We start from the raw sequence: 23,354 nt of genomic DNA on the forward strand, positions 1-23,354 counted from the left end.
ATAATGCAGTTTATATGTGCAGTGTTTAAGAGATTTCAGCTTCTGTTTTTTTCAGGCTCAGATTCTACACCCGGTGGTGGATCAGTAGGAGTGACTGTTGGACTGATTTTGGTCTTTTTGTTCATTGTTTTGGTGATTTTAATGATTCTGCTGTGGTTCTACAAAATGAAGAAAGGTAATAAGTTGTAAAATATGATTTTACTGTAGTTTATGCAGTTCAGACATGTTTTTTCTTTCTGTTATTAGAATTATCCACAATTATTATTTGTTCCTGTTTCTGTTTAATCTTTTGTGGTCTTTCTGTGTAGTTTAAAGTGTTATTATTTACTGTACATCTTCTTCAGATCTATAATCTCTCTCTCTCTCTCTCTCTCTCTCTCTCTCTCTCTCTCTCTCTCTCTCTCTCTCTCTCTCTCTCTCTCTCTCTCTCTCTCTCTCTTTATAGAAAAACAACAGAATAAATCCAATCAGGAATCTCAGTCAGGACACAAACCACTTCAGACTGGTCAGATTCTGTCTCAGTAACTGATTATTTCTGCATCTCTTCATTTAAAATACTTACTGTTACTATAATTTAACTTCATAAACATTTCAGATATTATATTTAGAAATTTTGTTTTAATTTCTGTAGGAAATGAAAACCTTTATGCCGCTGTGGATCAGGCAGATACGAGTGGAACAGGTAGCTTTATTTCATTTCAGACTTTTTCTCCTGCATTAAGTATTGATTTACTCTTTACAGTGTAGTAGTAAAGTAAAGCAGTATCTTGTAGTGATTAACACACTGCACTGTGTTCAGATGAAGCTGCAGCTGAAAGCAGTGAAGACACTTCCGCACAGGTCATGAAGAAAAAGAAGTCAAAGAAGAACAATGGTAGTGTTTTAATGCCTAATTCATTTCATTGTTTTTTTTTATTTGGAACAGTAAGAAAGTAATCACATTCAGTCATGTATTATACTGCTGAAGATCATTGGGATGGTTTTGTTTTCTGCTACTGCAGGTGCTGATGCTGAACTCGGCATGAATGATGTGACTTACGCTGAGATTCAACTAAAACCCATGAAAAAAGAGAGGAGAGCACGAGGTAAAGATAAATAAATAACATTTATTCTGTATTATTGATCATCTGCACAGTGTTATTGTTTTATGTAATGATGTAATAAAACACTCTGTTTGGTGCTGCTACAAAGAAAAAGTCAACAACAGAATAGTGTAAAGTGAGATTTTATTTTTATATAATAGCAAGTGTTTTATTCTCTTTATAACACAGACAGTATTTGATACTTCAAGTTGTAATTAATTATCAAACTATAGGTAATTTCTTTTTATTACTTATAGTGAAATTACACAGTGGGAAATTATACAGAGCAAGTTGTTTCCTGTTCTCACTTTCAGTATTGCAGCTATAAACTGTTATTGTTTAGGCCTCTCTTTTCCTTCTCTCTACATTAATAGGAAAATGCAGCCTCATAAATTATAAACATCCTGGAAACTTCTGTTCTTGAAAGTTCATGTGAACAAATTGTTAATATAAAACCAATAACACAAAAAATGTGGTTTAAAACACCTCCTGTCCAATCAGACTTGAAAATTTAACAGTGCTGTAGATGATCTGTAATTTTTCAGTAAATGAATGATTTGTTTTTTGCCCCCGAGTAGAAAAGACCAGTGTGGGTGATGATACTGTTTACTCAGAACTGCATCAGAACATGAAGGTAAAACTCATCACATTTATAAAGCTTTAAAGACGATCCACACACCATGAAGTGAAAAACATATTTAAAGGTGCATTATGTAGAAAAGGCAGTTAGAAAGACAATTACACAAACATTCAAATGATTGTTTACATATGCAGATAAACAAAAACCTACATACATGTTATTTTGGAATCTACACAACTTTTTCTCATCTCATTCTACTTGGTCAATTATGTCATAGTAAATTATAAACATGAAAAATACTAACAAGATGAATAACCTACTGATTTGCTGCTGTAGTCTGTAATATTGATCCAAACTGTTGAATAATTTGTACCATCATTAATATCAATATCAGGAGAAATGTATTATTGTCTCTTTCTGCAGTGATCCATGTGTCTGTCTACACTGATGAAGCTACAGAGATCAAACTTATAGATGGAAAACTCTGAGTTTGTGTTTGTTGTCTGTTTTTTCCTTTAAATGCTCTGCTGTTAAACCAAACTGCTTTGATCTAAACCTAATGATACCTGGTGGCTTTTTCTGAGAACTTGCTTGCATCAACCATCACACCATTCCAGAGAGACACAACATCAGGATTTCACTGGATGTGTGTAAATAAAAAAAATTCAGGCCCTGGAAGTCATTCTGAAGATTCTAATGATCAAACACCACACCAACTGGTTTCCTTGCTTTTATCACTTTACATTCCCAGAGAGTAGGACCTGCCTAAGAGGCTCTACTGACTGGAGAAGTTCTTCACTCAGATGCTCCTTGATATGTGGAGCCCAACACCAGGAATCCAAACATGGAGGTTGAACAAATATTACTGGAGGAATTCCTTACCAATCTTTGTACCACATATGCAATTGTATTGTTGCTTATACAGTATCTGGACTTCCAGTTGGGTCATGGAAAGGAACAGCTGGGAACCATTTGATCCATAATAGTGGAATGAGCTGAACTGTTCAGTACTGCAGAAATAATAAACAATGTTTGGCTGGATTCAGTTTCATAGTTATGCAAAAGGAAATACTGAATTACATTTACAAATGTTTGAATGAACAGATATGTTTTTAAATCCAGGATATTATTTTGAAGGGTAACTTTTCTTACTGTCCTCATTGGTCTATTTATGAATCTATTGCAATTTATACATGAAATAAAATAATTTTACTTGTCACTTATGTCCAGGTTTATTTTGTTCACTTCCATTTATGTATTTGTGAAAATATTTTCTAATCACTTTCAAAACCAGTTTATAAACCTTAAAATCAAATCCAAGAAGTTCTATGAAGGTGCCACTTGACTTAGTGAGAGTCCAAGAACCTGAATTATCTCATCATAACAATGCAACATCACCACAAATGCAGTTTTTCTATCTTTAAGTAAAATATAAATGTATTTGGAGATGTATCGAATTTGACGAGATGTAGAATTAATGAGACTGGTGTTATAAGGGATGGATGGTGGTGCAGCAGGTCATGTTGCCATCTCAGAGTTCCTGCTTCAATCCTGAGCTCAGGCTGCTGTTTAAATGGAGTTGTTCTTTATACAGTAGGTGAATCCCTTCTACTTTTTTACAGTCAGGAAGGTGGACTAAATTATTAAATGTATCTACTGTATGTATGATCTTCTGTAATGGACTCATCCACTGCTCCTGGGATTAAACTCTATATTGATCACAGCCATGAGCAGGATAAAGCAGCTCCACACCTCCATACACACCTAACAAACCTGAATGAAATAAACATGAGGAAACTGCATACAGATCCTGTAATATAGAGAAAAATCATCCCTCTTCATTTCTCACATCACACCATGAAGCACAAATTACTATAAAGACATTAATAGAATGTTAAATGTTTATACTGTGAATATTATTTATTAATGTTTACTTTGTTTACAACACGGCTAAAGTAGAACAAATAAATTAGCGCTGCTTCACACGTTAATAAAAAGGAGAAATAATTAAATAAATTACTTAAATAAAGACTTAAATAAAACTTTGCTACAATAAATCATCTGACATTTTCTCAGGTTTTATTTTTAAAGTTTTATTTTAGTGTAAATTTCTTTTTAAAACTGTAACTTTTTTATGTCACAATGTGGGTTTCAGACTGACAGGACTGTACCAACAGAGAAAAGAACAGGGGGTGAATAAAACAATTATAAATAAATATCTATTTTACATTAAGTAAATATTCTCCTTTTGGAAACTTTCAGGTGTGTAGAAACTCTTTTCTATGTTCAGGTTCTCAGACTATAAGAAGATAAAATGTACTTTAAAGATTTTTGAATAAAAAGTAATTAAATGTGGAAACGGTCAGGATTATAATTGTACTTGTAGTTACCACTAGAGGGCAACAAAGACGTAGGTTTTACTTTTTAACCGCTTTCTCTTCTTCATTCCTCGAAACACGAAGTGTTCACTAAATCTACTTTAACCAGATACAATATTTTCCAGCTTATTTTTTCTTTTTATTATTAATATTCAAAATGTGTTTAACTCTTCTCACGAGGGTTTTAACCCGCAGTATTTTGCGGATTGTATTGCATTGTATGAGATGTGGGGTTTATGTGAGCAGGTACTATCTGAGACTCCGGTCGAGGTTCTTCTCTGCACTCCAGGTCGGAAGCAGGAATCAGGATCTCACTGTGATTATTTTGCTATTTAGTTCTTGTATTGTGAAAAAACGTTATTGAACTACACCCGTCCTGATGCCGAGTTTGCTCAGAGACTGAGACTGGATTTAAGTAATCTTCCGGGCAGGTTCAGCTAATCAATTAAAAAACCTGGATAATTCTAGGTAACTAATTTCGCCTGAATGGCTGCTTTAAATGTGCTGCTTTTGCCCTCTGCTGGCTGTTTGAGGTGTAGCACAGCCTCTTACAATAAAAAAAAATAAATGAATAAAAATAATAAAATTTCATGCTTGTTACAGCAGAAGACAAGAGACAATATAAATATAAAACCGAGTTTGCTCAGAGACTCTGCCAAGACTCTCTATACAGTCAAGCTGTAAGTGGTCAGTGTGGGATTGACAAAAAGTAAAGCAAACCTTTCATTGTCTTTTTTACTTTAGTTGTTTTCACCACACTTTTTAACCAGCTGTGCCACTTCCTCTCTGTAGCGTGTTTCATTGTTGGTAATAAGCTTCCCACAGTAATGTCATCTGAATGTCTAAACTTGTAAGTTTGCTCAGAAGCTGATCACACAGCCTTGTGGGGAACCTGCGCTCATTGTGGTAGTGCTGAAGGTATTGCAGTTGTTTGCTTACAGGTCTGTCTGTTCACTGTAGATAGCTGCATCCATAACCATGCTCCGGTCTGATTTTGGTCCGATAGTCCTGGAGGCAGTTCTGTAGTGCTGAGGCAACGATATCTGTAAATAGTTTGATTTGTTTTTAAAAACGGTTTTGGTGAGTTTCAGAAGCGGTCAGCATGCTGGAACTAGCACGTCAGAGATGTGATTCAAATACCTGAGATGGAGGTGGGGTACAGCCATGCATGCACTGTTTCCTGTTGTGTACACCAAGTTTGCATGGTTAAAGTCACCAGTTATAATGAAAAAGCTGTTATGGCTTTCAGTTTGATTCTCCTTAATAGAGGTGTACAATTCACAAAGGGCATTGTTAGCATTAAATTAGAGAGGTATCTAGAAAACAAAAACAAGGCTGCAAACTCCATTGGAAAATAAAAGGGTCAACGCCTGAAAACATGAAGTCTACCAGTGACAGACTATGACAGCAATGTTACTTATTCATTTTATTTTTTTATTTTTTTTATATACACACACGCCTTACTAGTCATTGTCTCTGTCCACTTGATAGCAGATTACCCTACGCAGCACAATAGAGTCTGAGATGTTGCTGTTAGTTTACTGTAGGTTTCAGTGGAAAACACACAGCACTCCCTTATCTCCTGCTGTGTAGACCAACAGAGTCAAATAAAGTCCAGTTTATTTTGTATTGAGCATATATTTGAGAGCTTGAGTGTTGCAAGAGCTGGTCTTGGAGGTGCCTTTGCCTTTGCCACATTTGCATATTTTTTCACACCGTTTGTGGCACCTTCTTGTGCATGTAGCATCTGTGAGGGAGTCTGTGGTCTCAAGGTCCGACACATCAAGTAGCCTCATAGTTTCTTACCTGTAGTACCAGGGTGATATTTACATGCACTATTGATTTTTTTAAAAGCAGTGGCTGTAGACATGTTGCAGTGCAGTTTCCTGATGTTTTTGTTCTAAATGTTTGAGGACAAGGAAATTAAACTAAATAGAAACACTACCTGTATGACCCGGAGTAGACATTGCAGTTATTTGCGCTGCCTTTTTTTTTTTTGCATAATACTTGGTGCATAATACTTGGAAATAGTGCACTACAACATAAATGATACTCTATGAGCAGGACTCTTTTTTATTTACTGACCACCATCATTATTGCATTATTGCATTATTACTTTTATCCCAACACCTTTGCTAAGGGCTGGTGTAATAATATCATAGCGTTCCTAATAATATTTTTGGTGAGGGGGTTCTCCAACTGGCTTATAAGGAGACCAATGAGTATCAGTGCAGTTACAATAGCCCAGAATATCAACAGTTAAAGAGTTAAAAGTTACCTGTTGTTTTTGCAGGTCCACCTTCACATCTCCTGCAGCTCTACACACCGGAATTTGCAGAACTACATGAAACCATATGCTGAACTGGTCTCTGCTCTCAGGCCTTTAACACTGTCGCTGCTCAGTGTGTGTACAGGACTTATGAGAAGTGTTTGTTTATTGCTCTCACAGATGGTTTTGTAATTTCTGCAATTTTTTTATTTTGTAACTAGGTCTTTTTGCATATTAAATTTCATTTGAAGTACGGAAATGTTTCCCTGCACAAAAATCTAAATACATGTCAGTTAGTCACAACTTTGAGTTGTTTAGTGAAAGTACAAACACCAACTTTGCAATTTTTTTTATTTTTAACAAACAATGAAAGGATCCTGAGCAGTCGTCATGAAAAAGAAGCAGATGACAGCAGGACACAGAAGATCAGGTACAGATTCCAACAATACAGACTCGTTTACACACTAGTTTCTGAATAATCTCATCACTCAGGACAATCAGACTGCAGGTGAACAACTCTACTCTAATAAAGACACAAAAAGAACATTGAATCACAGAGTATCACAGAGTATAAGCATGTCACATTTACATTTTAGTTGACACAAATATGGTAGCAGTTTTAAAATATATTAAAATCTTACTGTCCACTTCCACCTGCTATTTTATGAAATAATTTAACATTAACATGTCGGCAGCACAACACATTATTTTATTTAAAAAATCTCTTGGGATTTTCATACACAACAGTCTATATAGATTACACACACACAAACACACACACTCACACACACACTTGTTGATGAAAGAGGTCAGAGGAGAATAGCAAGACTAGCAACTCAATATTAGGTGGCCAGTGATTAAAAAGTAAAACTAGATTTGTCTCCCTCTAGTGGTAACTAATGTATAATTTCAATCCTGACCTTATCCACACTGTAATAGATTTCAACACAACTGATTCAAATGTATTTTCAAATATACATTTCTGTAAAACATTTCTGTAGCATTATATATATATATACACACAGGTAGTCGTCGACTTACGACCACGATCGGGACCGACAGGTCGTAACACGATTTTGTCATAAGTAGAGAGGGCTATATGTACAGCACTGTGAAATGATGCCGGAAATTATGCACGCCGCAGCCAGGGATTGTGGTCGTAAAGTCGAAGGGTCGTAAGTCGACGACTACCTGTATATAAGCTGATTTTTGTTGTATAATAGTTTTAAATATTTAAAAGAAATATTTGAACAGCATACTTATAAAGTAAAATACAAGTTTCAGTGTTAAACCCTGCTAGCAACACAAGCAGTACTCAAGACAGTTTACACTTTTAAGAGTTTAGATATTTAGGTAGGTGTCTGCAGTAAGTAACATCCTTCATTTCTTCCACAGAAATGCTGTAGCAGGAAAATACCTCCATATATATTATACTGTTTATACTTTTTAACTATTTCCCCTGGTGGTCTAGTGGTTAAGATGCAGCGCTCCCACCGCTGCGACCCGGGTTCGATTCCCAGCCACTCTTAGTGCCGGTCCCAAGCCCGGATAAATTGGGGAGGGTTGCGTTAGGAAGGGCATCCAGCGTAAAACATGTGCCAAATCAAACGTGCGGAGGATCCGCTGTGTGACCCCTAACGGGAGAAGCCGAAAAGAAAGTTCTATTGTTTTTTATTAGTGTTGAAATCAAAATGACTATTTTTCTTCATCAATACTAGACTTTTCTGTTTATCTGTAATAATATTCAAGTCAAGTCAAGTCTATTTCCATAGTGCTTTTCACAACAGACATTGTCCCAAAGCAGCTTTACAGAATTTAACAGTTGAGGTGAATGATGTGTGTTTATCCCTGATGAGCAGCCATGGTAACTGTAGCAAGAAAAAAACTCCCCTAGACATTATGAGGAAAAAACCTTGAGAGGAAACAGAAGGGGAACCCATCCTTATTTGGGTGATATAAAGACTAAATTATAAATCTTGCAACAATACAGAACACTGAAAAGAGAGAGAACTAACATGAGCACTGGAATGTAAGATTATAATTAATGTTATTTCTACAGTTTTATACAGTCATTTATGGTTATAAAATTAGGAGCTACTAAACAAATCATAAACCAGCTCAACATTTGCGATCATTACAGATCCAACACCAGCTTCTCGATGCCAGAGCCTTTAAACACTCCAGGAGGACCAGTGTCCAAACTCCACACGAAGTAGAAGCCAACTGGCGCTGTTTGCGGGATGTTTGCGGGGTCGGCATCTACTTCCTTAAAGGTCCATAATTTTTATAAGGTGGGATGCGACTGGGGCTGGAGCAACCACAGGATGCCTAGGGATGGTTAGAGAAAGAAAAGCAGTGGAAAGAAATTAGCGTAGCTGCTGTTCATGATATTAATAAGCACAAGTTGATAATGTGCATGTGATCAGATGTACTTGAGCACAAGGTTATGATATGTGACATGTGTTATGTGTAGACTTTGTTAAAAAGATAAGTTTTTAATCTGCACTTAAACTGGGAGAGCGTGTCTGAGCCCAGAACACTGTCAGGAAGACTGTTCCAGAGTTTAGGAGCTAAATGTAAAAAAAAATGCTCTACCGCTTTTAGTAGACTTTGGTATTCTAGGAACTACTAGAAGTCCAGAGTTTTGAAATCTCAGGGAGCGTGACTGATTGTAGCATGTTAGAAGACTGGAGAGATACACGGAAGCCAATCCATTTAGTGTTTTTAGTCTATGTTTGTAGTTGATTCGAAAACTTAACAGGTAGTCAGTAAAGGGATAAGAAGATTGGGGTTATATAATCATATTTTCTCGACCTTGTGAAAACTCTGACTGCTGCATTCTGGAAAAAACTGAAGCTTGTTTATTAATGATGCAGGACATCCACCTAGTAATGCATTATAATAGTCTATTCTGAAGGTCATGAACTCATGGATAAGCTTCACTGCATCAGATATAGATAATATGTTTCTTAGCTTAGCAATATTTTTAAGGTGGAAGAAGTTTTTGTAACATGGTTGATGAAGTCTCCAAGAGAACCAGTAGGTGGTAGATAAGGATACTGATATAAGAGATTGATTGGAAAGGTAACTGAAACTGCATAGAATTTAAAAGAAGACATGGTTAGATGTATTGCTAATCAGTATCTACCTCTCTGTTTAAAGGGAAAGTAATAACTGCAGTGTGTTTGTTTCTGTTAACACCCTGAGCAGGCAAAATGGCAGTTTGTGGTGTGGTTTGTTCTATTTAAATGTAATGCTGCAAATTTAGCTGTGAAGATCTGCAGGCGGTGTGAATGTGGTCATGCAAAAGTTACCACTACCTTTTAGCTTGTTAACTTTTGCTTTTTGTGCAGCTGATGAATGAGGAAAATGAGAGAGAAGGTTGGATGATGTGTGGAGGTTTGATTGCATAAAGGATCATCTCTGAGCCCTTTTCTGTTTGCAGGTGTACGGACTTGGTCAGAGATGAGTCTCTGTAGACTATGATGTTTGCGGCTGATATTGTGATTTGTGGTGAGAGTAGGGAGCAGGTGGAGAGAAGCCAGTAGCGGTGGAGATACGTGCTGGAAAAAAGGGAATGAAAATCAGTTGGAGTAATACAGAGTATCCATTCACCTTGACTGTTGATTTCTGTAAAGCTGCTTTGAGACAATGTCTGTTGTGAAAAGCGCTATACAAATAAACTTGACTTGACTTGACTTGACTTGAGAGTACATGTGTGTGAATGAGAGGAAAGGCAGTGGAGTGGTGTGGTTGCAGGGAGAAGACTTGGAGGCGTTCAGGCACCTGGGGTAAACAGTGCAAAGCAATTAAGAGTGTGTTACAGAAGTGAAGAAAAGAGTGCAGGCAGGGTGGAGTGGGTGAAGATCAAGGAGATGTTTTGGAGACAAGTTGAGGGAGGCGGGATTGAGATTGTTTGGACATGTGCAGAGGAGGGACATGGGGGAATATCAGTAGGAGAATGCTGAGGATTGAGCCACCAGGAAGGAGCAATAGAGGAAGGCCAAGGGGGGGGTTTATGGATATGGTGAGGGAAGACATGCAGGTAATTGGGTTTGAAAGAGGCAGATGTAGACGACCGGGGGGTATGGAGACTAATGATCTGCTGTGGCGACCCCTAATAGGAGACCCTGAAAGAAGAAGAAGTAGACTTCCTGTCAGCTCAATCCAGTCTGGCCATTCTCCTCTGACCTCTATAATCAACAAGGAGTTTTGTGTCTCTCTCTCTCTCTGTGTGTGTGTGTGTGTGTGTGTGTGTGTGTGTGTGTGTGTGTGTGTGTGTGTGTGTGTGTGTGTGTAAATTAAGACTGTGTGTATAAAAGTTCCAGGCATGACTGCATGACTTTATACATTGTGTTGCTACCATGTAATTGGTTAATTGGATTGATGCCTTAATTGCTGCATTATAGCATATGCAATGTGAAACAAATACATTCTCTTTGTGTGTGTGTATGCATCTCTCTCTCTCTCTCTCTCTCTCTCTCTCTCTCTCTCTCTCTCTCTTTGTACAAACACAGGAAGTGGTTCGGCTTTAACACACACTACTGCTCTGTCACTCAGTCAGTCATTAGAGGGACAGGACAGAGTTCATTCCATTTGCTGTAATGTTCTGTGAGTAAATGTTCTCTTTGTGTCTTTATTTAAGAGAGTCGTGGTGTATTAAGTTGTTCATCTGCAGTCTGAATGTCCTGATTGAGGAGTTTATCAGCTTGATCCAGTCTGGCCGTTCTCCTCTCACCTCTCTCATCAACAGGCCTTTTCCTTTTGCTTGTGTAATCTATATAGACTATTGTGTGTGAAAATTCCAGCAGCTTTCTGAAGCAAGTTACTGCAGAGGTTTATGCATATAACTCTTAAAACAGGAACAGAAACTAAATTTGTGTGTGTGTGTGTGTGTGTGTGTGTGTGTGTGTGTGTGTGTGTGTGTGTGTGTGTGTGTGGTTTTAAATGGTTACACAGGAAGTGTTAAGGCTTTAACACACACCACTGCTCTGTCACTCAGTCAGTCATTAGATGGACAGAATGGAGTTCAGTCCACTTACTGTGATGTTCTGTGAGTAAATGTTCTCTTTGTGTCTTCATTATAGCGAGTGGTGGAATATAAAGTTATTCATCTTCAGTCTGAATGTCCTGAGTGATGAGATTATTGTGTGATTTGGACAGTGTTTGTATTTAAACTGTTCAGGTGATCAGTGTATTCATATTTATGTGCTGGGATTAGTTTGATGTGTATCTACTTGCTAGACTATGAAAGTTAACTAATCTAATGAGTGTAAATGAGTCTGTAATGTTGAACTCTGTACCTGATCTTCCGTGTTCTGTTGTTATCTGCTGCTCAGTGATGCCTCATGTGATCGTTTGACATGCTGAAGAAAATGACTGCATAGAGTTTGATGTTTCACATTAGGAAATCATGGTTGTGACTATATGAAATGTATTTCTGCTGATGTGGTGAGACTCTGGTGGTCTTTTTTGTGCACAGAAAATCTTTAAAAAACGATTGTAACATGCCCTATGACCTTCATTTCTATTTTCCTGTGTAGTAAAATATCTCAGTCCAGCAAGTTTAATCTAATACACACTGATACCAAACTAATGCACAACACTTTAGATTAAACACTAATGATTAATAACTTGTGCAGAAACAAACAGTCCTCCTTATTCTTGTAAACGCACGTAGTGGAGACAGTTTGTGGTGGGGTTTGATCTATTTTAATGCAGTGCTGCAAAATCAGCTGTAAAGAGCTGCAAGAGGTGTGAAGATGGATGTGCAAAAGCAACAACAAATTTTTTACATTTTAACTGTTGATATGCTCGACATCTTCAGCTCCACTGACACTTATTGGCCTTTTCAAAGCCAGTGGAGATCCCCTCACTAGCCATTTTATTAGGAACATCATCTCTATAGCATCCCTTAGCAAAGGTGGTTTCTGGTTTTCTGTAAAAATGATGGTGGTCAGTGAATAAAAAAGAGGCGTGCACAAATAGTATAGCAATTAATGTTGTAGTGCACCATTTCAAGTAAAGCTTATTTAAAAAAAAATAATAAAAAATGTAATTTAATAAAGGCACTGCTTTGCTTAATACCTGCACAAGGAGGTGCCACAAGTGGTGTAAAAAAAGATGTAAAAGTGGCAAATGCAGACTAGCAGTACCTCTGCCAGTACCAGTGTAGCCTACAGTCTAACCTGTTTACAGCAGAGACGCATTGTAGGATTGGAGGATGAACCACTGTAAACATGAAGAAGACGCACTGTGGGCGTGTCTCCGTTTATTCAGGTTTGAGCGGCAGTAATGGCGAGTCGAGGCGAGAGCAAGACGAGTTTGGAAGGGGAAATATGCTCATTATTTCACTTTAGTTGAGTATAAAGACAAAAACATTTTAGTCAAATGTAAGCTGTATCTTTCTGGTTCGAAGCTCGTATCTACTGCGATAAACAGCAACTCCAATCTGTTGAAGCTCCTTCAGAAACTCCATGCTAGAAGCTAGAAGCTAGAAGCTAACCCGGTGTTCTGTTCTACATTGTTGATCGTTTTCATACTTCAGCTGTAAAAGGAACATGTTTAAGAGCTCAACACAACAGCAGAAGCCACTTTAGTTTTTGATTGTGAATCTATTATTCAGCTTGTTTTGTTGTTTATTTCAGAAATCCTTGTGATATATTCAGTTTGTGCTGCTCTGACTTTAATAAAATAGTGTTTAAAAATGACTTTGTGTTTAAGTCAGTTTTGTGTTTGTATAAACCATAACGCATAAAAGGGCATTAATGGGAACATTAAAGAACGTTCTTTAAAAAAGTATCTAAAAAAGTTACTTTTACCAGTAACGCATTACTTTTTGGTGTAAATAATCAACAAAGAAATTGAGTTACTTTTTGAATGAAGTAACGAGTAACTGTAACTAGTTACTATTTTTTAGTAACGAGCACAACACTGTATAAATATATATATATCACACACACAAAAAGAATGCTGTAACATTGCTGTTATAGTCTCCAAACAATGTCTGTCACTGGTGGGGTTCATGTCTGTGAATTATCAACCCTTCTATTTGTCCTTTCATGGTCTTTGTTGTTGTCTATATACCTCTGTATTTTAATGCCAAGGATGTCCTTTGTGAACCGTGCAGCCTTATGAAGAAGAAACTAACTGACACACGGTTTTTCCAAGTTCCCTAAAAGTATTTCTGTCTTTGTTCTCCTTATATCCCCTTCAGTTTCCTCCTAGAGATCACATTCCATTTGCTGATTCTCAGATTCGCTAACAGCTAACAGTCTCCAATAAGGAACCAGGAAGCATCTTGCTCTTTTAGTGTGTTTTACTGGAAGGACTGTAAAACTGTAACATACAGAAACAAAGAGAATGCATATTACAATCTCAATAGGGGGAATAAACAATGCAAATATAAAATAAGTAGCTTAGAATTAACCAAAACCCTCAAAAAACGAGCTCATTAGCGAGCGCTTAGCACGATGCTAATATACATGGAAAATGCCATAGGGAAGCTAACAGTAATAGTAATATTTTATTACAAATTACAAATAGTAAACATGCTAAAATGACTACATTTGGTATCTAATTGAAGATAAGATCACTATCAAACAAATACTTACAGACATATTTTTTAGGAGTCAAAATATTAATTTACAGACTTTAACACTCTGGAGTATGACTTGCTGTAGGACTGTTAGGAGAATAACTGAACTACGGTAGCTCTGCGTGGACAAAACACTAGAAACTCAAAACACAAATAACTCTTCCCACAAGGGGGCAGTACAGTATTTGTACATTGTTAAAAATAAATAGAAAAATACTTCTCTCAGATTTAGGGGAAGTGAAAATCCTGCTCCAGATGCCTCTATTTGCACTTTGTAGTATTTTCCCATTTTCTTAACACTGAGTGCAATAAAACATAACATTTAAAAAGCTGGTAAAATCAATGTGGGGGAGTGGTGGCTCCAGCGGTTAAGGCGCTGGGTTGCCGATCGGAAGGTCTGGGGTTCAAGCCCTGGTATCGCCGAGCTGCCACTCTTGTGCCCTTGAGCGAGGCCCTTAACCCTCTATGCTCCGGGGGTCCCTTACGAGGGAAATATCAAGGTCCGTGACGTCGGAGCAGCAGGGGGGCCTGGTTAGACTGCTGCCCCCGCGACCCGAATTACGGATAAGCGGGAGAAATTACTCCGTCCCGGACCTTGATATTTCCCTCGTAAGGGACCCCCGGAGCTATTTTTATTTTTATATTTTGTGTATTGTCCTGCACTGTCCTGTGTTGTCTTTTGCACTGTTTGCACCAGTTGCACACATGCACTTTATGTGGCGAGGATCTTAGTTCCTGGCCCTGTGTTCTTCTGTTCTCTGACTGTTGTTTTATGTTGTTTTATGTAGCACCTGGGTTCAGGAGGAATGTTGTCTCATTTCACTGTGTACTGCATCAGCTATATATGGTTGAAATGACAATAAAAGCTACTTGACTTGACTTGAGAATGAATGAATGAATGAATGAATGAATGAATGAATGAATAAAATCAATTGAACATTGAGGGTTGGGGTGGAACTCAGTCGACTCCCTGTGATACTGTGAGTGAATGTTCTCTTTGTGTCTCTGCAGAGTGAATGGTGAGGTATAAAGTTGCAGTGTAAATGTTCTGAGAGATGGTAGTTTAGATTTTGTGACTACAGATGAATATTGTGAGTTTGATACAATGTGCTGTTTCCATGAATATACTGAATCATTTTCATGTTTACATTCTGATCTCTGTCTCTGTTCTCTTTTCAGTGTTGGTTTCACTTTTACCAGTGACTCACGCTCAAGGTGATTTTTATCCTCAATGTGATAATTACCTTTTACTTAAGATATAAAGATTCATTAATGTGATAAATAGTGATTGCTAATTGATTCTATTGGTTATTCTTTTCTCATTTTATTATCAAAACCTTTAGACTTTTGAAGAAAGAAAATGTTCATGTAGAAAACTTTGTTATAATAATAAATCATAAGTGTTAAACATGGATTTTGTATTAAAAGTTAAATCTATTTTATTCTGACATCATCATATGTTAAAGCACAGTGAATCTACTGCATGTGTTGAAAATGAAAATCAACTCTGATGCCTTTATTTTATATCAACAGCAAAACCCAAACTAACTCTGAGATCATTTCCTTGGAGTCTCATCAACAGTGAGGACACCATCACTCTGAGCTGTGAGCTGCAGGATTGGACTGTATGGGAGTTCTTCTGGTACAGAAATTCACAGATTGTGAGCAATGCAGTGAAGGATACCAACACATTCAGTGTGAATGTCAATCATGCAGGAGAAGCAGTGTATCAGTGTTCAGCACGCTGGAGAAGTGACTACAACTACTACACACAGCGCAGTGATCCTGTCAAGATCACAGCAAAAGGTACGTCATGATTCTTGCTTTTTTCCAACTGCTTTGGTGTTATAACAAGATAATTAAACACATTACACTCAGTTTAATATGTTATTGATTGTGTAGTAACTGGTCATTCAGAGAGACGTGTAGAGTGAATGCATTTAATAAAAGTCCATGTTATTCCATGATCAGTCTGAGTACTTGATTCTGATTCTCTCTCTAGTACCTGTTTATTATAGAATATTATAATTAATGTAATATTATCTCTGGGTGGGATTTAGAGCAGATATTAATAAATATTAAAGGAAAATGTTTACTCATTTAGTCAGTTTTTAGCCTGAAAACATCAATAACATTTACATTTGCAGCATTTAGCAGACGCCCTTATCCACAGTGACGTACAAAAGTGCTTTAAATCTCTAGTAATGAATAAATCTACACTGGTACACAAGATTACAAACTTAATATAGATATAATTCTACAAAGAAAACTTGGAAAGTGCTAATTTAAGTGTTTCAGGAAGAGGTAGGCCTTTAGCCATCGCTTGAAGATAATCAGGGACTCTGCTGTACAGACATCTAGGGGAAGTTCATTCCACCACCCTGCGGAAACCCTGTTATACAGAGTAACACATTTATCTCATTCACACACCTGAGCAGCAATGAGGTCAAGGGCCTTGCTCAGGGGCCAAAAAATGGTATCTTGGTGTGGATGGGATTTGAACTCGTAAGCTTTGGATCCTAAGTTGACTGCCTTCACCACTAAGCTTCCACCACCTTTACATGGGACCGAGCTCAAAAGTTTTTATCCTTATGATTGCTTGAAAAACTCACGACGTGAGCGGATGGGGCCGAACATGTACAACACAGATTTTGTACCAAATGTTAAAAAGTATTTTATTTTGTTATTTTTCACGGTTACATGGTAAAGCATAAAGCACATAAAGTGTGACTAAAAAAGTAAATAATATATATACAACACACACACACACACAAACACACACACACACACACACACACACACACACACACACACACACACACACACACACACACACAATCTCTGTCTGTCTAATAGCTATTTATTATAACCTATTATAATGTAAGTGATCTTTTCTCTGGGTAGGATTTAGAGCAGCAGATTTGTAGATCTAATGGCCAGTAAACAAAATCACAAATAAATTATTACAGTAGTTTTTACTTATTCAGTCAGATTGCAAACATCAGTGACAACTTAACGGGCCAAACATGTACATCACAGATTTTGTATCAAATGTTAAAAAGTATTTAATTTTTGACACGGTCACATGATAAAGCACAGTCCATCAACTGTTTATCAAGTAAAGTGAAAATCAGCTCTGACACCTTCATCATTTTATTCCATCAGAAAAACCCAAACCGACTGTGAGAGTGAATCCTCAGAGCTTCATCTACACTGGAGATACCTTCACTCTGAGCTGTGAGCTGCAGGAGACTGGATGGGAGTTTTTCTGGTACAGAAATTCACAGCTTGAGAGGAATAAACCCAGAGATACAAACACACTCAGAGTGAGAGTTGATATTGCAGGAGAAACAGTGTATCAGTGTCGTGCAATCAGGACAATCATCAACAACTATAACAACTACGTCTACACAAGACTCAGTGATTCTGTCACCATTACAGCAAGAGGTATTTCATATTTTTCCTTTTGTTTTTCAGCAGGCTTATGGTAAGAGTTATGGTTAAGGTGAGAATAAAACATATTTTATGTGAATAAAAAGATTATTACTACAATTCCATGTTACTTCTCAATTTTTCAAATGATCGTAAAATAATTTAAAGTATTTGTCATCTGTCCCCCCGTCTGTAACATGTGTAACAAGGCAAAGGAAAAAGAAGTATAACAGTTAAATGTGTGTTTATCAGAGATTCACAGATTTCTGCATGCAGGTGTTTTATTTTATTTATCAAAAATATAAACCACTCATTGTAACCCGTTCCTCATCTCTTATAAATGTTTATATCTATATGGAAACAGAGAAGTGCAGAAACACTCATAACACCATTTCACGTAACTGTTAATTCTGCATTCTGATTGGTCAATGATTTGATTAGGTGATTAATGTTCTCTAACAGCAGCTCTGCCAGTGCTCTTATTCTAATGTGCTCCTGTTTCTATAGTAACAGCTCATTCAGAGGGATTTGTACTGTGGATGCTTCATATAATCTAAAGCTGATAATAAAGAGATTAGAATGTGTTATTTATCTAAAAAATGAAAAGCACTAATGTAAGTTTTAATGTGGTGAAGTTTTCTGTAAGATTCCTATTTACCTTTTAATAAATGAGGGACAATCTGCAGTGTCAGCACTTTCAGAATTTAGAAGATGCACAGTCAGAAGATTATTTTTTTTACAAGAACAGAGAAGTTTCTGTATCATTGTTTCTCTGTAACATGAAAAGCTGGATTTTTGTGTTTTATTACTTGAAAGACAGAACACATGAAGACCAGTACAGCAGCAGTGTATAAGAACAAATCAGAATGTTTAGTTGGTCTTTTGTAGTTACTCAGTTACTGTGTAAAAGAAAGTGTTCCTGTAAGAAACTATAACTGCTGACCAATCATAAACGCTCATGCTAATAGAGATTATATCAAATAGAACTGTAGATTTTTCATCTGTTCTTAAAGCATGTTGATTCTGAATATACATGATCACATACATCATAATAGTTTAAATGCTTTATTATATGAAAGTGTGTGTAACTGGCAGTACAGCTGGTATAAAGACACTTCACACAGTTGAGTCAGTGGTGTACAGGTGCTGAAGTGACCCACACATAAATACACCTGCACAGGGAGCAGATAGATGAGACCCACATTCCTCACACTTCAGTCATGCTGTTACACTGTAAGATGAGGGTTTGTGAATTTGCTTCACAGACAGATTCTAATTGTTCACATTTATTGTGTATTTGCTGTAACAGAGAGACCAAATGTAGTACTGAATGTATCTCAGAGCTGCAGGAGACTCAGTGACCCTCAAAACACCTTCATGTGTATCAAACTTCATTTTCTTCATGATGGTGGTCTGATCCTGCTATTGTGATATTTTATTTAAAATGATCATTATTTTATTATCTAGATGATCATATCTAACTATAGAAACTCTGTATAAAGTTTGGCAGCATCTAGAAAATACTGAATAGAACTCGTGTAAGAAATCATACAGTTGTAATAAATGTACAACATTGATTTTGTATCAGATCTTAAATCAATTTTATTCTGACAAGTTCATATGTGAATCTACTGCTTATGTTATTAGGTGAAAATCAGCTCTGACACCTTCATCATTTTATTCCATCAGAAAAACCCAAACTGACTGTGAGTGTGGATCCTCAGAGCTTCATCTACACTGGAGACACCATCACTCTGAGCTGTGAGCTGCAGGAGACTGGATGGGAGTTTTTCTGGTACAGAAATTCACAGCTTGAGAGGAATAAACCCAGAGATACAAACACACTCAGAGTGAGAGTTGATATTGCAGGAGAAACAGTGTATCAGTGTCGTGCAATCAGGACAATCATCAACAACTATAACAACTACAACTACGTCTACACAAGACTCAGTGATTCTGTCACCATTACAGCAGCAGGTATTTCATGATTCTTTGTGTTTTTAACTATTTTAGAAATGTGACTAAAACGATTGCACAATTATTACTAATTATTATTAATTGCATTTTGTCCATAATATTTTGAGTAATGCATGAAATATGTTTAAAAGGTATTTGGTATTTGTTTCCCTATTTGTAATAAAATCTAACAAGGCAAAGTAAAGTATGTACAGAAGTGAAATATGTGTTTATCAGGTAGAAATTCACTTTTGTATGTGAGATACAAACTAGTGTATACAGGTTGTAAATGACCATTAAATCTTCCAATCACGGACACTTGACCTCCGTCCAATAGAGGGCAGTGTGGTGATGTATGGCGCTGTGGGACATTAGTGAATTTGGTTACGTGAAATGGCAGTCTGATTTGTTAACGAAAGGAAAGATGGACTTTTGGCTGTGCTGGTGTCAAACACGCGTTCTTTAAAGGGTTTCTTCCTGCCTCTTAGCTCCTGGCTGATGAAGGGCACAAGGTATCATTTTAATTTCATTTGTGTGGGAAATTTGGTGGTTTTGAAATGTTTATTTTCGCATCTCCATTGAAGCTAATGGTTAATGCTTAGCAGGTCGCTAATGTATGTATGCAGGTTAGCATTTCACGTGCTGATTTTGCTATATAGAGATTGGAGCATTAATTGTAATTGTTGTTTTAAGCATAATAAGGTGTATTATTATTTTGTTAACATTATGATTGATGTGTGTTTTCAGTTCAAATGTGTTGTTTGTAGCTATGTGAGTTTTATTTCGTCACTTTGTATGTTTTGTGTTTTTATTCAGCTTTTACGGTGCTTTATTTTGGACATTAAAATCCTTAATAAACATCAGTTTCAAGAGAGTAAAGTGTATCTGTTCAGCTGGGGATGCTACACAGGTGTTACATTTTATTTGGAAAAGAACAGAGAAGTTTATTCATCAGGGTTTTTCTCCAACATGACATTAAATAAACTGATAAATCGAGATTAAAAATAATAATAATAATAAAATATATATATATACAGTGGTACCCTGCTTATAGACTGGCTCGGACATTGATTTTTTCGCTTCGCGAACAGTTTTTCGACCGAAATTTTTTACCCCGACCCACATGGAGCATTTTTTTGTTACTTTTGTAATGTTTTTAATTCATACTTTTTACTGTACTATATTATTGTCAGAAATCACCTGCCACGCCCCCTTCGGCGGCTGTCAAAACCTCCGCTTTCCCTCAAGCCCCAGGATTCAACAATGCACACCTGGGGGTCATTATTCACTCATCCCCAGCTCCTATATAAACCCCTCATTCAGCCACACTCATTGTGAGTTATTGTTGGTATGTGAAGGTGTTTGCTGCATGTTTGTCTGTGTTTTCCCTGTCACACGTATTCCTATGCGTTTCTTCCTTTCCGGACTCCACACGCTCTCCACGGCTGTGTTCGTCCATGGACCTCGCCTCTCCAGGGTGTACCACGGATATCTCTCTCTCTCTTTCGTCTGGATTCTATGGACTGCCGTGTGTGTGTGTGTGTGTGTGTGTGTGTGTGTGTGTGTGTGTGTGTGTGTTTTTGTGTTAAACTTTCCGTGTTTTCGTTAAACCAAAGCAAACTGTGCTCCGGTTAATTACTCTGCATAACAATTATATACAGTATTATATATGTACCGGTATTAATACTGCTAAAAACAGGGCAAAAAGTGTTAATAAATGGGTATCGGTGGAGGTCGAGAACGGATTAATTGGTTTTCCAATATTTCTTATAGGATAATTACATTCGCTCTTCGACCTTTTCGCATTTCGACCGGTTGTTTATTTTCATAGTCATGAAAATAAAAAAAACTCTTTGAATGAGAAGGTGTGTCCAAACTTTTGGTCTGTACTGTATATACAGTGAGGAAAATAAGTATTTAAACACGCTGCTATTTTGCAAGTTCTCCCATTTAGAAATCATGGAGGGGTCTGAAATTGTCATCGTAGGTGCATGTCCACTGTGAGAGACATAATCTAAAAAAAAAATCCAGAAATCACAATATATGATTTTTAAACTATTTATTTGTATGATACAGCTGCAAATAAGTATTTGAACACCTGTCTATCAGCTAGAATTCTGACCCTCAAAGACCTGTTAGTCTGCCTTTAAAATGTCCACCTCCACTACATTTATTATCCTAAATTAGATCCACCTGTTTGAGGTCATTAGCTGCATAAAGACACCTGTCCACCCCATACAATCAGTAAGAATCCAACTACTAACATGGCCAAGACCAAAGAGCTGTCCAAAGACACTAGAGACAAAATTGTACACCTCCACAAGGCTGGAAAGGGCTACGGGGAAATTGCCAAGCAGCTTGGTAAAAAAAGCTCCACTGTTGGAACAATCATTAGAAAATGGAAGAAGCTAAACATGACTGTCAATCTTCCTCGGACTGGGGCTCCATGCTAGATCTCACCTCGTGGGGTCTCAATGATCCTAAGAAAGGTGAGAAATCAGCCCAGAACTACACGGGAGGAGCTGGTCAATGACCTGAAAAGAGCTGGGACCACCGTTTCCAAGGTTACTGTTGGTAATACACTAAGACGTCATGGTTTGAAATCATGCATGGCACGGAAGGTTCCCCTGCTTAAACCAGCACATGTCCAGGCACGTCTTAAGTTTGCCAATGACTATTTGGATGATCCAAAGGAGTCATGGGAGAAAGTCATGTGGTCAGATGAGACCAAAATAGATCTTTTGGGTCATAATTCCACTAAACGTGTTTGGAGGAAGAAGATTGATAAATACCATCCCAAGAACACCATCCCTACTGTGAAGCATGGGGGTGGTAGCATCATGCTTTGGGGGTGTTTTTCTGCACATGGGACAGGGCGACTGCACTGTATTAAGGAGAGGATGACCGGGGCCATGTATTGCAAAATTTTGGGGAACAACCTCCTTCCCTCAGTTAGAGCATTGAAGATGGGTCGAGGCTGGGTCTTCCAACATGACAATGACCCGAAGCACACAGCCAGGATTACCAAGTAGTGGCTCTGTAAGAAGCATATCAAGGTTCTGGCGTGGCCTAGCCAGTCTCCAGACCTAAACCCAATAGAGAATCTTTGGAGGGAGCTTAAACTCTGTGTTTCTCAGCAACAGGCCAGAAACCTGACTGATCTAGAGAAGATCTGTGTGGAGGAGTGGGCCAAAATCCCTCCTGCAGTGTGTGCAAACCTGGTGAAAAACTACAGGAAACGTTTGACCTCTGTAATTGCAAACAAAGGCTCCTGTACCAAATATTAACATTGACTTTCTCATGTGTTCAAATACTTATTTGCAGCTGCATCATACAAATAAATAGTTAAAAAAAATCATACATTGTGATTTCTGGATTTTCTTTTTTAGATTATGTTACGTAAAAACTATTTGCTTATTTTAAGATATGCATGTTTTGCGTGTCTTTTCTTGGATTCCTGATTGAATTAAGCTCTTATGTATTAGTTAAATGTTATTTAATTTGGACTCTGGGTCTGAAAATTGGATACAGATCACACACACTAAAATCTCACCTTGTACATTGCTTCAATAAAACTGAATTCAAAATTACTGTCCAAATAAGTCCTTGTTTTGATTTTAGCGCATTTATTTTTATAAATATTTATGCCATATTTTCTCTTTGCTGCTTCATATTAGAGCTACGTCTGTACGTTCCCACTCTCGCAATATGCTGCAAAAACGTCTCAACATTAATATTTTATGTATGAATTATTTTAGAAATATTCAGAATTAATGTATATATTGTGCTGTTATAAATCATATAATCATATTCATTAATTGGAAAAAAAAAGTGCACTGGGTGACCTCTCGTAATTATTTAGCGACCCCTAGTGGTCAAAAATCAAACATTTGTAGCATATGTACAACATAAACTTTGAATTATATATTAAATATATTGTATGTTAACATGTTTATATGTAAACATAGTATCACTAATGTGAAAATCAGCTCTGACACCTTCATCATTTCATACTAACAGCTAAACCCAAATTGACTGTGGAAGTGAATCCTCAGAACTT

The 23,354-nt window shown here is 37.2% G+C and overlaps 2 protein-coding genes across 2 annotated transcripts in view; both read left to right on the forward strand.

Moving 5' to 3' along the window:
- The window catches only part of LOC310726753 (obscurin-like), a 238,298-nt gene extending 235,417 nt beyond the window's left edge, over positions 1–2,881 (forward strand). The window contains exons 25-31 of the mRNA XM_083542563.1: positions 56–175; positions 446–505; positions 632–682; positions 800–874; positions 1,002–1,085; positions 1,661–1,716; positions 2,086–2,881. Coding sequence (XP_083398689.1) covers positions 56–175; positions 446–505; positions 632–682; positions 800–874; positions 1,002–1,085; positions 1,661–1,716; positions 2,086–2,088 — 449 coding nt within the window. The 3' untranslated portion in view covers positions 2,089–2,881. The remainder of the gene's footprint in view (positions 1–55; positions 176–445; positions 506–631; positions 683–799; positions 875–1,001; positions 1,086–1,660; positions 1,717–2,085) is intronic.
- Positions 2,882–4,261: 1,380 nt separating this feature from the next.
- LOC310726766 (Fc receptor-like protein 5) overlaps positions 4,262–23,354 on the forward strand; it is a 102,035-nt gene continuing 82,942 nt past the window's right edge. The window contains exons 1-5 of the mRNA XM_083542623.1: positions 4,262–4,356; positions 15,086–15,139; positions 15,440–15,712; positions 17,072–17,353; positions 19,028–19,315. Of these exons, the coding sequence (XP_083398749.1) occupies positions 4,266–4,356; positions 15,086–15,139; positions 15,440–15,712; positions 17,072–17,353; positions 19,028–19,315 (988 nt within the window). The 5' untranslated portion in view covers positions 4,262–4,265. The remainder of the gene's footprint in view (positions 4,357–15,085; positions 15,140–15,439; positions 15,713–17,071; positions 17,354–19,027; positions 19,316–23,354) is intronic.

Source organism: Silurus aristotelis (genome assembly GCF_946808225.1).
Source record: "Silurus aristotelis genome assembly, chromosome: 5".
Classification (NCBI taxonomy): Eukaryota; Metazoa; Chordata; class Actinopteri; order Siluriformes; family Siluridae; genus Silurus; species Silurus aristotelis.